Genomic DNA, 16,819 nt, shown 5'->3' with positions numbered 1-16,819 from the left:
CCTCCCCCCCCCCCCCCCCACCCCTCCACATCTTTAAAATTAAAATTTCTTCCCTGAAATCTTAAACTTCATGTTCTGTTCCGCCCCATCAAGTGTAACTCAACTTAAATACTTTCCTCTTGTCCAGTCTAATTTTTAACGTATTCTGCCCTCTTTCAATTCGCAGGTATAGCTACACCTAGAATTTTAAAATAACAACAGCATTTAATACTACATTTCCCATATTATCGATCATACTGTTCCCTATAATTAATTCAGTTGTTTTGTGTTTGTTTTAAAAATTGTTTTCACATCTATATGGATATAATTTGTTGCAGTTGTAGAGTAGTACAAATTTGACACAACAGGGAGACATCACGAACATAAGTGATGATATACACAAATAATTAATTAATAATGAAGTGAGTTATATTACAGAATTTCTCCATTAGGCTCCCTGCGAAGATCATTTTAGTACATAAAATATTACATGTAATAAGATGACGGTTGTACTTGGTAAAACACAGTTCTAGAGTCTAAACCGATGGATGAATAAGAGAAAACACCCAATGTAAAAACGTTTCAGTTCTGATGAATGAAATTATTCCACGGAAAACATTAATCAGACATGTAGCAAGTTCAGTATCTTTTACACGTGGAATGTATCTATCAGATCCTTCGTATCGTTGCTCGCCGTTAACAGACACAAATTGTGCAAATATTTATTGCATAGTTGTTTCAGATGTTTGATGTATTCTCTGACTTGTTCCCAACGTAAAACATTTTCTTCTAGCAATACACTGCATCTCTATGAACCATTAAGTTGGATTACAATCTAATTTGTTTTTGCATGTGGAGATAGATTCAATTGGCCGCATTTGTGTGAAGGGGCACCGGAGTTACAAGAAAAATGTTATCGTTGGAAATGTTCTATCTTTAAGTTTGTTGAGCCGTCTGCTGGGGGGAGGTGGAGGTGATAGGTTTTGTGGTGTAGGTAATCGCTATTGCATAGAAAAAACAGTATTTATTGTGAATCAAAATGTCAACAGCAAAAGTACAAGATATGCCTCCCCCAGGAGGCTATCAGTCAATAAAGTTCGCAAGGATACCTGCCAAGACATATTTTAGCGGTAACTATTATAGTGCATTTATTTGTAAAAAAGGGAAAAAAACATTGTAGTAATAAAGAGACCAAGTCATGTATTTTGTATTGTGAAATTACTTAAGTGTATCATAAAATCAGCTTGTAGGCATGTGACATGTTGTGTTGTTGGCTATGACACTCCTGTTTATATAATATACTTTTGGAGACATTGTACATAACTCTGCTCATCGTGTGCCAGTGGGCCTCGCATAATTAGTCAGTTACTTATGTCGTAAACACTTCCAGGTTCGACTATGATACTAGGATACTTTGGAATAACCGCTGCTGGATTGTATGCATACTACTTGAACTATCGTCTTATTCGTCGTGAGGAGATCGAGATGAGAAGTGGACGACTTGCAGTTTTTCCAATGTTGTTGGCCGAGAGGGACAGAGAGTTAGTATTGTATCGTAAACGATAAGTATATAGTTTTATGTTGTATTATTGTGGTAAGCACACTTAGCATATTACGGTTTTGTTTACTCATATGTCAGGGGAGAGCGTGAGTGTGTAATTTTTTTTATGTGAATGTCTATTGTTTAATGGAATTTTTTAGAAGTCTCAGAGATGCGTTTTTGAGACTCATTGGCAAAGTTATCATAGTTCCCTATTAGCACAATGATACCCAGTAAATGACAACCAGAAAATATGTAAGGTGTTTGGAAGAACATATGCTTTTCAGTAGTTAAGTCTGTCATCTTCATTTCAACACTACTAGTTTGTTAACTAGCAGTTAATCGACTATATGCTGACAATGAGTGAAGACCACATTAGTGGATTCAACAGTCAGATACTCATTACAGTGCCATTCTGCCTGGGGACAGTATTTGTGTTGCCCTCATCATTTAGTCATTATCATTTGTGACAGTGGCTAGACTGGACTGTGTACAAAAATTGGGTTGCGTAATACTTGGGACATTGTAGGGCACTAATGACCCCGCAGTTGAGCACCCCACAGACCAAACATCTTTAGTGCCACACTTCAACCTGGACTTCACACAGGTAGCACCTCACCAAAAGCCCGACCCTATTACCTTAGTTTGCACTGTTATGTACAGTGTCTCACTCTTTGTGGTGTTATAGTATAACTGGAGCCAATCTCAATTATTTTTACACATTTGAACATTTTCATAGTAGAACTAGTACATTTGTGATCTTTTATGTACACACATTTAGAAGAAAACATCTGGCAGAGAGAAATATTGGAGTGCGTTACGGAGAAAGCAATTAAATGATTATGCAACCTAATAGGTATAGTTGGTGACGAAAACTAAAAGTTTTGATTTGGATGGAGAGTCTTTGGGCATGCCTCCTTGAAGTGTGTTGAGATCCTTTCTGTTTATGCTGTATATTAATGACCTTGTGGACAGTATTAATGGTAAACTCAAACTTTTGCAGTAGATGCAGTTACATGCACAGATGAGCCAGAATACCATGCCCATGTGGTTAGTAGCAAATTGGTTCACCTTTGCAATGCAATACAGCAGAGATTGTATGCTATATATCCATATGTAGGTCGTGTAAATCCCATACGTTATGGGCTGGTTATTAAAGGACACAGTTCAGGCCCCCGATAGCATCCTAGGTTAGTTGGATTTGCTGGCCAAGACATTGTGAGTTGTCATGTTCCTCTAAATGCTGTAGCTTGATGGTGACTTTCTGACATGGATAGTTTTCTTTCTGGAAGGTGGTATTTCCTTGAGGAAGACATCAAATATGAAGGGGTGCAGGTGGTTCATAGAAATGTTCACTTTGTCCATAGCTGTCATGGTACCTTCAGTGACAACTTGACTGCTGCAGGCCATGTAGAAGCCAGGGTAAATATCCCCCATAGCATAATGAAGCCCCCATCTGCCTGTGACACCAGGAGCCTCCTGCATCTTTTGTGAATATGTGCTTGGCGAGCATGTGTCACCAAGATATTGCAGTACTTGGCACTTCCTGTGCTACTCTCTGACCATATCTTTTCTCAGACTTTTCCTAGGACAGATTCCTTACTGTCTGTCTTAGAGTTCTTGTAGGATGTCCATTATGGTTCTTCCCTCTTTCATTATTTTACACCACATATATTCCTTATCTTATGGTCAGTCCCCACATATAGGTTTGACTTCCCCCGTTTCAATTTTTTTTTACGGAAGTGTGGGGTAGGTCACCTGGTACCTGGTAGCCAGTCCATGAAGGAGTCATCTGGTACCTGTACAATGATAGCCCACTGACTACACAGGGGGCACACAACTGATGACCAAGCTGTTACCTCTGTACTCATGCCAAGAAGCATATGCATGTCCATTTGGGGGCACCAGGACTTGCCATTGCTCTGGCTGGGTGGTCCCATTGGAAGAGCCCACATCTGGAGTAGGCGGCATCGCTACGGATATGTGGCACTGTGAAAAGTTATCTGCCAGTGGTCACAATGCCCCTCATCAGACAGAACAGAGTTCTTCAGTGCAGATCTTTATAAATGTAAGAACTTCTTTCCCTTGGCCATGTCATGGGAGAAAAGCAAAACCAAGTGGTTTACGGAAACGCTTCCCCCAATTCCTGGTTTGCAGTCAGACCAGTGGAGGGTCCTTTTCTCTGTGAAGTCAGTTTTATTGGGTACCTCAGGGAATCAACAAGCAGACCATTTGTCTAGAGAAGTGATTTCTCATCCCAAATTCGCTTTGAGAATCCCTGGTGCAGATTTGGGGTTTCTCTTGCCACAGATTAGTACTGGGACACTCACTCAGATATGGAACAGCATATGGTGGGCTACTGCCCCTCTAATAAAGTCTGGACTATCAAGGAGATTAGTGCTGCACAGTGAAAGACTCAGGGGTCAGAGAGCTGTGGGTGGGATGGCTCCCGTCACATGCGGAGTTGTTGGGATACCTTCCTGCTGTGCTACTTATTTCTGTTGCTTTTTAAATTGATGGTCCAACTGATGTCCATTACATTTCAGCCTTCTCACTTTTGCTGTTGTAAATCTCCCAAAAGGAGGTATTCTTTACTCTGTTGTTGTCTTCACCCTTGGGGCTGAGATGCGGGTGGTGTTTCTCTTTTCCACAGATGAGCTCTGGGACACCCCACGTCTGCTGTCATGTAAGTACTGGCCCAACCCATATATTTCTCCATTAATTATTTCTCAGTCAAGACATCAGTAGTATCTTGACTGCATTGATTTTATTGCTCATTCATGTTCCTGGTGGACATCACTAACTCCAGATGACATACCCCTGGACTGAGGGACTGTTGACTTTGCTGTTTAGTGCCCTAACCATCTGCTAACCAACCAGCTGCAGTGACGTGTAGGACTTTGTTTGTGACTGAACTATGTTACAAAAAATGGTTTGGATAACAAAAGCCATTGTGAGCCATGAACACAAAAATCTAAAGCACTGTTTAAAAAAGATCCATTGTACAGTAGGGTTAGTATACTATTAATGTGGAAGTCTATTTATTTATAAAAGGTTGACAGCAACTGGTTTGTTGCGCTGTGGCAGCAAGATTTATAGTGTTTTGGGAATGACTATTGCAGCAGTATCACATGCTTTGTACTGTTTCCAACCAGCAGGTTTGTTTCTGACGTGATGTTGAGGTGGATATGCACCAATTTTCCAATCTGAAGTTACTACTGTACAATTTGTAAATGCGATTGATGAGGTGTGTTCACTTGTACTGAAGAAAATGTACTCTATTCTTCTTTTCTAGCTCCTTGCTTTATTTAAATGATCATCATCTCTCGCCAGGATGTTGCAGTTCAGTTTTGCCACTCTGTGTGATGTAGAATATTAACTTACTGAATTTAGTCCTATTACATATCTATTTGGCAGCACTGTCAGTGCTAAAGTGATACTGAGTGATGTTCAAACCATCAAATATTTGTACTTGCGTGCCACATTTCATCCTTTCTTATGGGTCTAATCTACATCTATACTCTGCAAGCCACCTTACTTCTGATAGCACTATTACCTTCCTTGTCCTCTCTCATGTGATGTGTCAGTGTGTGCAGTGCAGACTGATATCACTATCAACGTCAAACATATTAGTTAACCATACATAACAAAATCTTAAAGACAATTGAAGTTGCAGAATTATGGAATATGTGTTGAGTGTATGTATGATGGCTTTTATTAGGGAAGGGAACAACCTGAGTTTAAGAGTGAACACACATCCCATAAACACAGACTGTGGTGAATATCCTTTACTTGTGAGACGCTAATGTTACTGATAGTGAGACCAAGATTGATGCCATGTATCTTGATACAGATGGACTTGTTAACTGAACTAGATGCCTTTTATATTGATAAAATTAAGAGTACACCCAGGATCTGAAATTTCATGACAACTGGTTCTGGGTACACATGCTACTAATCAGCATTTACTACATGTCCTACCGCTCTTCAAACAGGTGTTGAATTGATAAGTTTGTATTCGGGGTGTAGCAGGATGCGACTTCAATTTGACTTTTTTTCAGGGAAGAGGGAGCTTCTCTTCCCTCCCCCACTGGGTATACCCACAGATAGAATCTTAACTGCTCCATTTTCAAGCCATAAATTGAATAATGTAACACCTTCCAAGAAAAGCAAGCCTTAGTTCACTTCTAATGGGCCAATTCTCAACTGAAATAAAATGGAAATATATTCAGTTTCTTACAGAGAGTTCTGTTGACACTTACATTGTACTAGAAAGAGTGATTTTGTAGTCTCATTATGTAAGATTTGTAAATAATTAAAACACACACACACACACACACACACACACACACACACACACACACACACCAACTTGCTGTGAGGGGGGGGGGGGGGGGGGGGGGTTCTCTGTATCAGTTGTAGATTTCTGAGCCATAGGTGCAGTTGTATCAGAAGGGTATCTGTGGAGAGGCCAGACTAATGTCTGACTACTTAGAAGCAAGTTGTGATCAGGAAAAAAAATCTGATTCTCTATAGGTTTGAGTATGAATACTATGTACATCAATAATGCTGGTAGGGTTAGGAATTAGGAAAGATAAAAGAGCGGCTTGAAGTTAAATGTAGGGGGTATTAATCAGGACAGTGGCACAACAACAGAATTTCTGGTTGGGTGAGTACAGGAGCAGTTTAGATTAGATTAATACTTGTTCCATAGATCATGAATACGACACTTTGTAATGATGTGGAACGTGTCAGGTTAATGAAAGATGTCTGTACACGATATTACATTACACAAAATATTGCATGACACTAATGTTTAAGTTAGTTTTTTTTTCCCCTCCCTTAATTTATATCTAAAAATTCAGCCAATGAGTAGAAGGAGTTGTCATTTAGCAATTATTTTAATTTATTTTTGAGTGTTGGTTGCCTATCTGTCAGGCTTTTGATGCTGTTTGGTAGGTGACCAAAGACTTTTGTGGCAGCATAATTTACCCCTTTCTGTGCCAAAGTCAGATTTAACCCTGCATAGTGAAGATCATCCTTTCTCCTGGTGTTATAGCTATGCACACTGCTATTACTTTTGAATTGGGTTGGATTAACAATAAATTTCATAAGTGAATATATATACTGTGAGCTTACTGTGAGGATCCCTAGATCCTTAAATAGATGTCTGCAGGATGACCGTGGGTGGGCTCCAGCAATTATTCTGATTACACGTTTTTGAGCAATGAATACTTTTGTACTCAGCGATGAATTACCCCAGAATATGATGCCATACGAAAGCAGTGAATGAAAGTAGGCATAGTAAGCTAATTAACTGAGATATCTTGGCTGCAGATCCATGTAAGAAAATTCCATCCTCTGCATCCTACTACTTTTCTCTCATAGCTGCTATTTATTTGATCCCAACAGCTTTTTAAATTTGTGCACTTGAAATAAACTCTGTGCAACAGTGAAAAACATGTGAGGAAGACAGAACTAAAATTTATGCATTAATAAATTTTGCTTATTTACTTAGTAGTAAATGGTGTTTTGCTGTTTTCTAAGACTCCTCAACAATTATGCTTTTACATTTCAGATACTTGAAACAACTCCGACGTAACAGAGATGAAGAAGCTAGTCTCATGTCTAAAGTAGAAGGCTGGGAAGTTGGTACATACTATGGAGAGCCGGTATATAAAACTCTTCCAAAAGATACTTTAGTAGACCCAATGTACCAAGAATATTATGCTCATTCCTCATATGGAGATGCAGTTCGACGTTACAATCTGAAGAATTGGTCATAAATGTATTAAGAAGATACGTTTTAAATTAGTACTTGTACATGTACATGTTGTGGCAGTGTAAATATATAATAAATGTGTAACTTCTTTAATTGGAATACTTAACTAGCAAATGATAGTTTGGTTCATGACATATTGAACTGTGGCAAGAACAGTGACTAATCTCAAAAATGCAACTCTTCAGGAAACTCAAAGAAATAATTATGTAAGACCTATATTGAAATAGTATAAGCCTCCTTTAAATTTCAAGTAAGTACTGTTGGCAGTACATTGTGTTATACTTTTCATGCGCGTTATGCACTTCACACATATTTTTCAGTGACCTAAGCTAATAATACGATTTTTTGACTTATCACTTTTCTTGCTGGTGTGTGAATTATTCTTTCAAAATATGAGTTTTTACTTTTGACAGTAGAAAAGAGAAAGACCAAGTGTTTCAGTTACATTAACATGTTGATTTTATCTAGCTGTTGGGTATTTGAAAACAAAAGATGGTGATAGACCCACAAGCGAGGCAGTAATATAAAACAAAAAAAGTTGTGTTCGCACATTCTGCCATGTACAGTCAGCAGCTTAGGTTATCAATGTCTTGTCATCTGGGAAATTGTACTCTTACTATGCAGGTTTACAGTAAGTGTATATGCCTACTGCACAACAAGCCATTGATTTTTGATTAAGCTGATTGTAAAGGAGTTAAGTGTATATGGCATTATGTAATGAGTATTTACAATTTTATCTGTATATGATGTTTTAAAGTGCAAGTTTAGGAGGTTATCAGGCACCTAATAGGTACTGTATATGAGTTTTATTGTTAAAGCCTGGTGCATCAGTTATCACTATTTGAAAAATTTCCTATAGGTGTTCTCACATTTATTTCTGGGGCATTTTTCAGACTTTTATGATTTCTGGATTGAATTGCATCTTATCTGAATGCTATAAAATAATGGGCAATACTTGCTGCAGGAGGAGAAATTTCAGTTTTGCCAATAGACACACACATAAGTACATACACTATCCCAAGTTTCAGAATTAATAGTCCTTTCTCTGGGAGGAGAGAGGAGCAGATTGGGGAAGGTTAAAAAACAAGGGTAGGTCACACAGAGTACAGAATGAGAGCTACTCACTTATGAGTAGCAATTGTCTCATACAAAAGCTTCAAATCCCTATAATAAAGTTTTCACTTTTTTGTCAGTTTTCCATTTCTCAAGGACCTTAAAGTGGCGATTAAGTAACATGTAGTTGGACTGTGCATTGTCTTATGCTTCTGAAACAGGTGCAACTCATGATTTTGTAAAAATATGTTTTGTAAGTGTAAAGCATGCATGATGCTTCTGGATAAATGTTTGCACTGTCATAATTGACAGTAATAAATGTTAAAAACTGCCTTAAGCAACTGACAGTTGAATGTATGAGCTGCTGAATATGCATCCAGCAGGACAAATAACTACTAATTAGTTGCCAGGTTACTAGTTGGACTACAGATAACTAGATTTAGATGGATGAGTCACAGTTGTTTCATGGTATGGACCAGTTGATAAAGTTGTAAAATCCGTGGAAGCAGATTATAGTTTTCATCAAGACAGCATCCAGGATGATCAGAGTTCTGTATGAAGGTTAGGTGCATTATAGTGCCACAGATTCATTCACTGGCGTTCCACTCCCCTACAGATGGTATGACTTCTATCAATGTCTATGTGAAAGCTTTTATCACTATACCATGTAAACCCAAAATGGTAGAACATTAACAGTGGTGCACCTTTTCATAAGGCAAGAAATGTAAAAGCATAATTAACTGACAATAACAGCAGAAAACATGTAACACGTAAAGGATAATCAAGAAAAATTATTTAACATTAAATAATACTATGGTCCCAACAAAATACCAAGTAATTCCATACATTATTTTCTTTTAACATAAAACAAAAATTAACATGGCAAGATTTTGCTTTTCAGGTGAACAAACATACTGGCGTACTGCAGTGATGATATCCAACACAAAGGTGACATGTCTTGCATCTGTAATTTAGACTACCGTTGAATTCCCCCAGTACACTTTTTTGTCATACAGTAAGACCAAATTTTTTCTTGACTTCTTGAGATATCTCGTGGGGTATGGGTCATATTGCAATGACAGTCTCGTTAACAAAAATGAACTAAAGAGAAGCAATTCTGTCACATGTATTGAGCACATTTTTCAAAAGAGGTAGCCATATATGCTCTGGGGGCACAGCAGCTAAGGGCTTATTTGTTTGTAGCATGATTGTCACAGCTTCATATTATTGTGCAATATTGTCAGTGAAAATGGCCAAGTTCAAGACTATTTCATGCTTTAACTTCTTTGTAAACAGGGAAGGATCTTCACTTAAAGATTTTTCCCATAAAAAAAACACTATGTAATAATTTGCATGATATGAACATTGCAACATGAATTGTACCAGTCCATGTAATATGATTACCCTTTAAAAACTGATCCATATATAAGGGAAAACCTGGCACCAGTATGACAGTTGGTTTGAATACCACTGTGTTTTACTAGGGATGGCCCTATTGTAAGGTAGTTAATTGCTGCCTTCTTCTGACCTTTGAACTGACTTGTCCAGCCAGTTACTGGGAGACCTACAATTCAATGTGGATTTTGAACAATGGTGTAAGTCTTTATTTTTCACATCAAACATTGTCAGAGGTGGAAAAAGTTAAGTGATAAATAAAAATCCTAAGTCTGGTGGGTGATAGAACAAGTGAGTTTGTACAGTGATTGTAGTTTTCATGGGAGCCATGACTTCTAACATTAAAGGATAAGCAACAACCACTATTATGAAGAGGCAAGATTGCTCCTGACCATATGGAGGATTATTTTATTTAGCATATGGCAACTTTCGCATTCATGTTTAAGCTTGGAGATCTGTAGTAGATAAGTCTGGCTGCCAGCTCTGATACTCTAGCACCACCCAGGGGATATGTGGCAGCTTATGGTGTGCTGTGGATACGAATATCTTCATCTTCTTCATTCTTCATCATTATCTTCAAGGAGGAGAAGTTGAGTCACAGACAGCATCAATGAAAAGAGTGCTATACATTTGAGCTTTTTGCAAAAAGGCCTTCTTCTAAAGTAGAAATCACATTCATTGCTGGGGCAGAAAGAGGGAGGGTGTAGTGCTGTTTGTGGGAGCATGCAGGGACTTGGTGGGGATATGGTAGGACTGCTTTGTGTAGTTGGGAGATTTGAAGGGAAGGAAGGGCGGGTGCGGAGAGGAGATACAGAGAAGGGGAAGACTAGTTGATGCGTTGGTGGAATAGAGTGCTGCGCTTTACATAGGCATGACAGCCAAGATGTCCGTCTGTATGAATGGCTACCAACAAACTGTGGCCAAAAAACAAGCTTCACCCAGTTGCTGAATGACGTACACAGTGTGCTTCACTTCAACAATTGCTTCACAGCCTGCACCATCGGGATCCTTCCTTCCCATAAGCCCCCCTGGTCTCAGCCTTCAATAGCCCCATGGGTACTGGCTAGTCCCTGACCTTCACTCACCTATCCCATTCTGTGCTCCCACTCCAGCACTTCACGACCTTCTTTTCCACCAACACACCCATTAGTAATTTTTCCCCCCCTCTACTCTGTGTCTTTCCTACCTCCACGCCGCCAAACCCCCTAAAATCTCCCGACTGCACCTTACAGCCCTACCCTGTCCCCACCATATTGGGACCTTTGCTTTTAATGTTGTATTTAATGCCTTGCAGACAAATTAAAAGTAATGTCATACATCTTGCAGATGATGCTGTTATCTACAACAAATAGTGTCTGAACAAAGCTGCATAAATATTCAGTCAGTTCTTGATAAGATTTCAAAGTGATATAGAGATTGGGAACTTGCTTTAAATGTTCAGAAATGTAAAATTGTGCACTTCACAAAATGAAAAAAACGTAATGTCATATGACTGTAATATCAATGAGTTAGTTGGAATCAGCCAGTTCATATAAATACCTCGTCGTAACACTTTGCATGGATATAAAATGGAATGATAACATAGGTTCAGTTGTGGGAAAGCAGGTGTTAAACTGTGATTTATTGGTAGAATACTGGAGAAGTGCAAGGAACATATACAGTGAAGGGCAGCATGAGGGGTCACAGGTTTGTTTGCTCCATTAGAAAGTGTCACAGAGTTACCGAAGAAATTGAACTGGCAGACCGTTGAAGATAGATATGAACTGTCCCGAGAAAGTCTACTAACAAAGTTTCAAGAACTGGATTTAAAGATGACGTTAAGAATATACAACAACCCCCTATGTATCGCTCACATAGGGATCATGAGGATAAGATTAGAGTAATTACAGGACACACAGAGGCATTCAGTCATTCTTCCCTCACTCCGTACATGAATGGATTGGAAGAAACCCTTATAGCTGGTACAATGGAACATACCCTTCTGCCTTGAACTTCATAGTGACCTGCAGAATGTAGATGTACACACAAGCAGCACCCACTCATACCCAGCTATCTGTCCCCTCCTCCCCCCCCCCCCCAGCCCCCTCCTTAGCCCCCCCCCCCCCTTCTCACATATTGCATCCCCATCAGGCACAGTTGTTTGCAGTCTGGCCTCATTGACCAGAGTCAGCAGTCTCTCTGTGTGTGTGTGTGTGTGTGTGTGTGTGTGTGTGTGTGTGTGTGTTTCACTTTAGAAGAAAGCCTTTAGGCTGAAAGCTCAAATGTTTAACAGTCTTTTTCTTGTTTCTGTCCACAACCCAATATCTCCTCTATATGGTGGGTAGCAAATTGCCCTTTTCATAATATTGTTAGTCCAGCCCAGATTTTCCATTGTTTGAGTTCAACAATCATTACTTTTATTTGTGGCCATGATAGCTTGACTCAGTGTACCATTTTTCACGCTTAGAAACATACGCCCATCAATTGTAAGTTACACTGAAAGCAAAATCTGCAGACCCTTAGGTGTGAACATTGTGGTGTTGACAATTACCTATGTCCTTGGAAAGATACTTGCCTGGAATATAATGGTAGTGCTTCCAAGACATGGGCATCCAGTTGTTAAGTTGTGAAAGCATTTATTATACTACTTTGAATAGTATGGGGACAGAAGACAGGAAATGGAGTGGCAAAATATTTATGTTTTGTGGGTTTTTTTCAGTGGAGGAGGAGGAGGAGGCACTTTGCTTTTTGAAACGTGAAGGGAGGAGTTGCGGAAGGGGGGGGGGTGGAGGTGTTGTTTGTGAACTTGTTTCTCCAATATTTGATATTATTCAGCTGTGACTGTCCACATGAAGAACATATTGAATTTACATATTCTTTGCCATGTACATTTTTTACTTTATCAAATGAAGACTGTGACTGGAAAACTGTAATGATCTTCAGACATGGCACCCAGGTGTGGGGTGACGCGGCTCTAGGTTGGGGCACGCAAATTGAAGCTGCCCGATGGTCATATAATTCTTCACTCTGTGTTCAGCAGTGTGGCTACTGTTAGTTGTATAGAGTCATTATCTTAACTATTTAGATCACAAGCATGGTAGAAATATTATTAAAGCTGAGCTGTGTGTCAGTAAGGTGAGCACTTGGCACAGTAAAATGATTGATAGTGGTATATGTGCTGCATCGTCGTAGTATTAAGCTTGCTCAGGTACGCACATCTCATTTGATGTGATTTCCACTGGTGTTTGGAAAACACCTTGAACTTATTAATCAATGTAAGTACATATATAAACAGGAAGAAAATTACTTATGTAGATTGTGGGCCATTTGTGAGGACTAACATACAACTTGTTAGGAGATAGCTGCCCTCCAGAACGGTTCTGTTCAAATGTTTAAGCTAATATTAGCATTAGTGCTTTAAGATGTCAGGATCACTGAGAAATGTGCTAGGTCCTTTCAAAAAGTGTCCTTACTCTGCATTCCAAAAGGTTTAGAGGGCCTTTCTGTGGATCAAAAATCCAGCATACACTGCAACATAGAACCCTTTAATTAAAACAATTGAAGGGGTGAAAATGATATAATCCAAAGCTACAGAATATAAATTTGTCAGGAGAGCATTTTGAAAGTTGGAATCAATAAATCATGTACCAGTTTTTCTGGGTACCCAACACAAGTTGTTTATTTCTCCAGTGTCTTAATATACCTGTGTGCACTGTTATTTTGTGAAAAAAATACATATTATTAATAAAAATATTTTTTGCTGGGTGACAACATTGGGCTTTGATCTGTCTCGCACTACAAGAAGAGAACGTTTACAAAATTGTGACCATCAACATATAACATTACGTAGAATAAAAGTGACAACAACATTTTTCAAACAATATAACCAGTATCTGTCACTTCTGTGTCATTTTCTTGCTTTGTTGAAGTCTCCCTTTGAAAGATCTTTGTTCTTTCTTGCAAATTGGAAAGGATTTTAAGTATTTCCTTGATAGCTGGAATAGGTTAAGCTCCTGATGTGCTCATCATTTTTAGTGATATTTACAGTTCTGAATTCTTCAAATTCATTGCATTGATACTTCACTTTTAAACGTCATGGCATTCCTTCACCAAAGTGAAAAGCTGTTGTTTCTGAAAATTGGAACTGAGATACCCCATGATGTCATTCCTTCTTTCAATATTTATCTGCAAATGTGTAAGATCTATAAAGCTTGCTTGCTTCATTTTAACTACTGAAAATGGCTTCTTTTTGCAGTAATCTTTAACGACTGTAATCCAACCATCACGGGGTATACTCAGTGGGTTTCTGTTCTTAACACGCCTCTCAATTTGATCGAAAACTCGGTCATAGGGCAGTCTTGTGCGCCTAACATGTGGAAATCAATGTTCAATGGTCTTAAATTTTCCTGGTTACACTAGTGATCTCTCTAGAGCCACAATTGCCCAGTTTGTGCCTTGGCCTCTGCAGTTATCACTAAGGATGTGAAGAATGGTAGCTTAAGACAGATCTATTTCTAGATATTTTATCAGACAGTTTACTGTCTCATCAGATCCACTCTTTGCATCATCCTCTGCCACACAAAAATATGTCCCTTTCCAGACCCACAATCATTAATACCTAAATTATACATCCATAATTTCCTCTTATAGAATGCAGGCATGGACATTAGTCACAGTGTTGGGAAGGTTTGTTGTAGATCAGCGGCCATTGTAATGTGTTTATCAGGATTTTCTTTGGCTAACTTGGTAACCTGTATAATAGTAAAAATACTGCAGATGCATTGATGCGATGTGGGTCCCTTTCAGTTTTCAACCTTCTTGTAACCATATTTTCAGAGATGGTCAACTCTGAATTTTCAGTTTGAATCTGAAATATCACATACATGATGTGTCCGAATGAGGCAGTTTAAAACCACTATTAAAATTGTTATTGAAAAATCTCAGAATTTTGATTTTTGCATATGGTGCATTGTCTCCTTCACAATTTTCAAATGATGTTCTTGTTATAATGAAGAGATTGACATGTCATGATCTAAGTACACTTTATTAGAATTCTGTGAGCAGATGTAATGACTGCAAACTTAGTTATATTATTTATGAAGTTTTGAAATGTCTGAATTGCTTCAGGTTCCCCATTTCTCCTAGAAAAGAAGAAAAGTTCATTTTAAATTTAAATGTCCAGATCAGAGAAGTTTAGCGAATATTTGATTTAATATGATACTTAATACAACATAATTATGGATTTTCCGGGAAGCAATGTCAGTTTAATCTTTAGGTACCTCTTCCGTCTTTGGGAGAAGTGCAGTGACCATCACACGAGCCCATGCACATTTAAAAATACCTCACTGTATATCAAAATATTACAGCCATTAACCTTAACCTGTTACAGAAAAGTAACGTTTTGCCACAAAACTGTGCATTTTCTTTTCTTTGTGTACAAGAATAAATTATGGGGATCATTCAGAATAATAATTTGAAGTAAAAACAGTACATCATATGAAAATCTAATTCCTGATTTTCATTACTCATAATTACATCATTTGCAATTATTCCATCTTAATATTACTCGGAAAGTAATTATTTTGACAATGAAGTCTTCCATATCCCAGGAAGAATGGAATATCTGCTCCATGCATTCATTAATTTTGCTCCGACACATGTTTTTACATGTAATTCCAGTGCCAAGAATTTCAGCACCAATAATTTTGTCCTGTTTTATCAGATATGTACACTCTGCCAGAATTTCTGCAACATTTACATTTTATCATGTTAACAGAATCTTCCGTTAGTTCTTGGTAGAACAATTGCTTTTGTTCTCCAATATTAATTTTTATTGTGTTAACCGGTTTTTAGCTTACAAGGCCATCTTCAGACATTTACTGAGTATTATCATCAAAGAAGTTGCAGTGTTTGCAACCAACATTGGAAGAGAAGTAACATGTCTAGACTGATGCAGAAATGTACAGTAAAATCGTTGACAATGTGGTAGTAATGCAATGAAAAAATAAAGAATTGAACAGTAAATAAATAAAAATGGAGTAGACAGGAAAAAACTTTAACACAAAATAGGAACAACATGCCTACATAAGTTTCTATTAATAACCTAATAAAATAAAATTAGTACTTGACAAGGCTACATCAGGAAGTATAGAACATGGAGAGTGATACGCAAACCCAATAAAAAGAAGGAAACACCTATCAATGTAACTACAGAATACATAACAAACTTAAACAGTATGAATGAGATACAGAAGTAAATAAGTAAATGGAGGAGTTTGAGGGACCATAATGCAATCTTTGAGAGTGTGGTGGTACTGCCTATTAACATTATATTCAAAACTGTGCTTATGTAACAGTTTGCATTAAATAAATGAACCAAGTAAAAGAGAAACAATATTTGATGAGACAACTACAAGAGGTGTTAAACATAGACAGTAATACAAGTACATGTAAAAAGAAAGCCTTAACAATTGAAACTACATTCTATATGGAATACATAGGCAACTTCAATAAAACAAAAGAACTTAATGAATACAGGAAAATGGGAATATGTAGGAACAGACAGTATGGGAAGTAATGAACTACAGAGATGATTATATGAAGTTTAGGAGATGGGAAGTGTTGAACTGTGTCTGGACATTTAGGATTAGATCTGGACTGTGAGATATATGTTTGTGAATTTCCAGCAGGTTGAGTTTATGGCCTTTGTTTGCTAAGTGAAGTACATGGGACACTGGCTGGTAGTCGTGATCCTCAATCAGTACATGCTCTGCAAATGCGGAGTCAGAATTCTGCAACCTTCAGCTGTGTTCAAGTTCAGCCAGCTTAGATGCAGTATTTCTGCCTGACTGACCGATGTTTACATTTTACCCTTTTCCTATTCTTCACATGTCTTCCTTTTTTTCTGCCTTTAGGTGCTTTAGCAGGTGATACTGCTGAAAACCTTTTGCATTCTTCGGCATCTCACATCAGACAAAATTTTCAGAATGAGAGAGACCAAAGCCACCTTAATATATATAACACACATTAATATATTATACCTAGAGCCTTACAATATTAAAATCATTGCCAGTAATACAATAATTTGTTGA

General features: G+C 38.0%; 1 protein-coding gene across 1 annotated transcript; it reads left to right on the top strand.

Moving 5' to 3' along the window:
• The first annotated feature begins 786 nt into the window (after positions 1–786).
• On the top strand, positions 787–7,394 carry LOC126281395 (NADH dehydrogenase [ubiquinone] 1 alpha subcomplex subunit 13). The gene is made up of 3 exons (XM_049980326.1): positions 787–1,109; positions 1,370–1,520; positions 7,098–7,394. Exons 1-3 carry the CDS (start codon positions 1,019–1,021, stop codon positions 7,303–7,305), a joined length of 450 nt encoding a protein of 149 aa, XP_049836283.1. The 5' UTR covers positions 787–1,018; the 3' UTR covers positions 7,306–7,394.
• Positions 7,395–16,819: the final 9,425 nt, after the last annotated feature.

The sequence above is a fragment of the Schistocerca gregaria genome, chromosome 7 (assembly GCF_023897955.1).
Source record: "Schistocerca gregaria isolate iqSchGreg1 chromosome 7, iqSchGreg1.2, whole genome shotgun sequence".
NCBI classification, from domain to species: domain Eukaryota; kingdom Metazoa; phylum Arthropoda; class Insecta; order Orthoptera; family Acrididae; genus Schistocerca; species Schistocerca gregaria.
The sequence above is the reverse complement of the archived record's forward strand: the minus strand, read 5'-3'. Positions and strand labels throughout refer to the sequence as shown.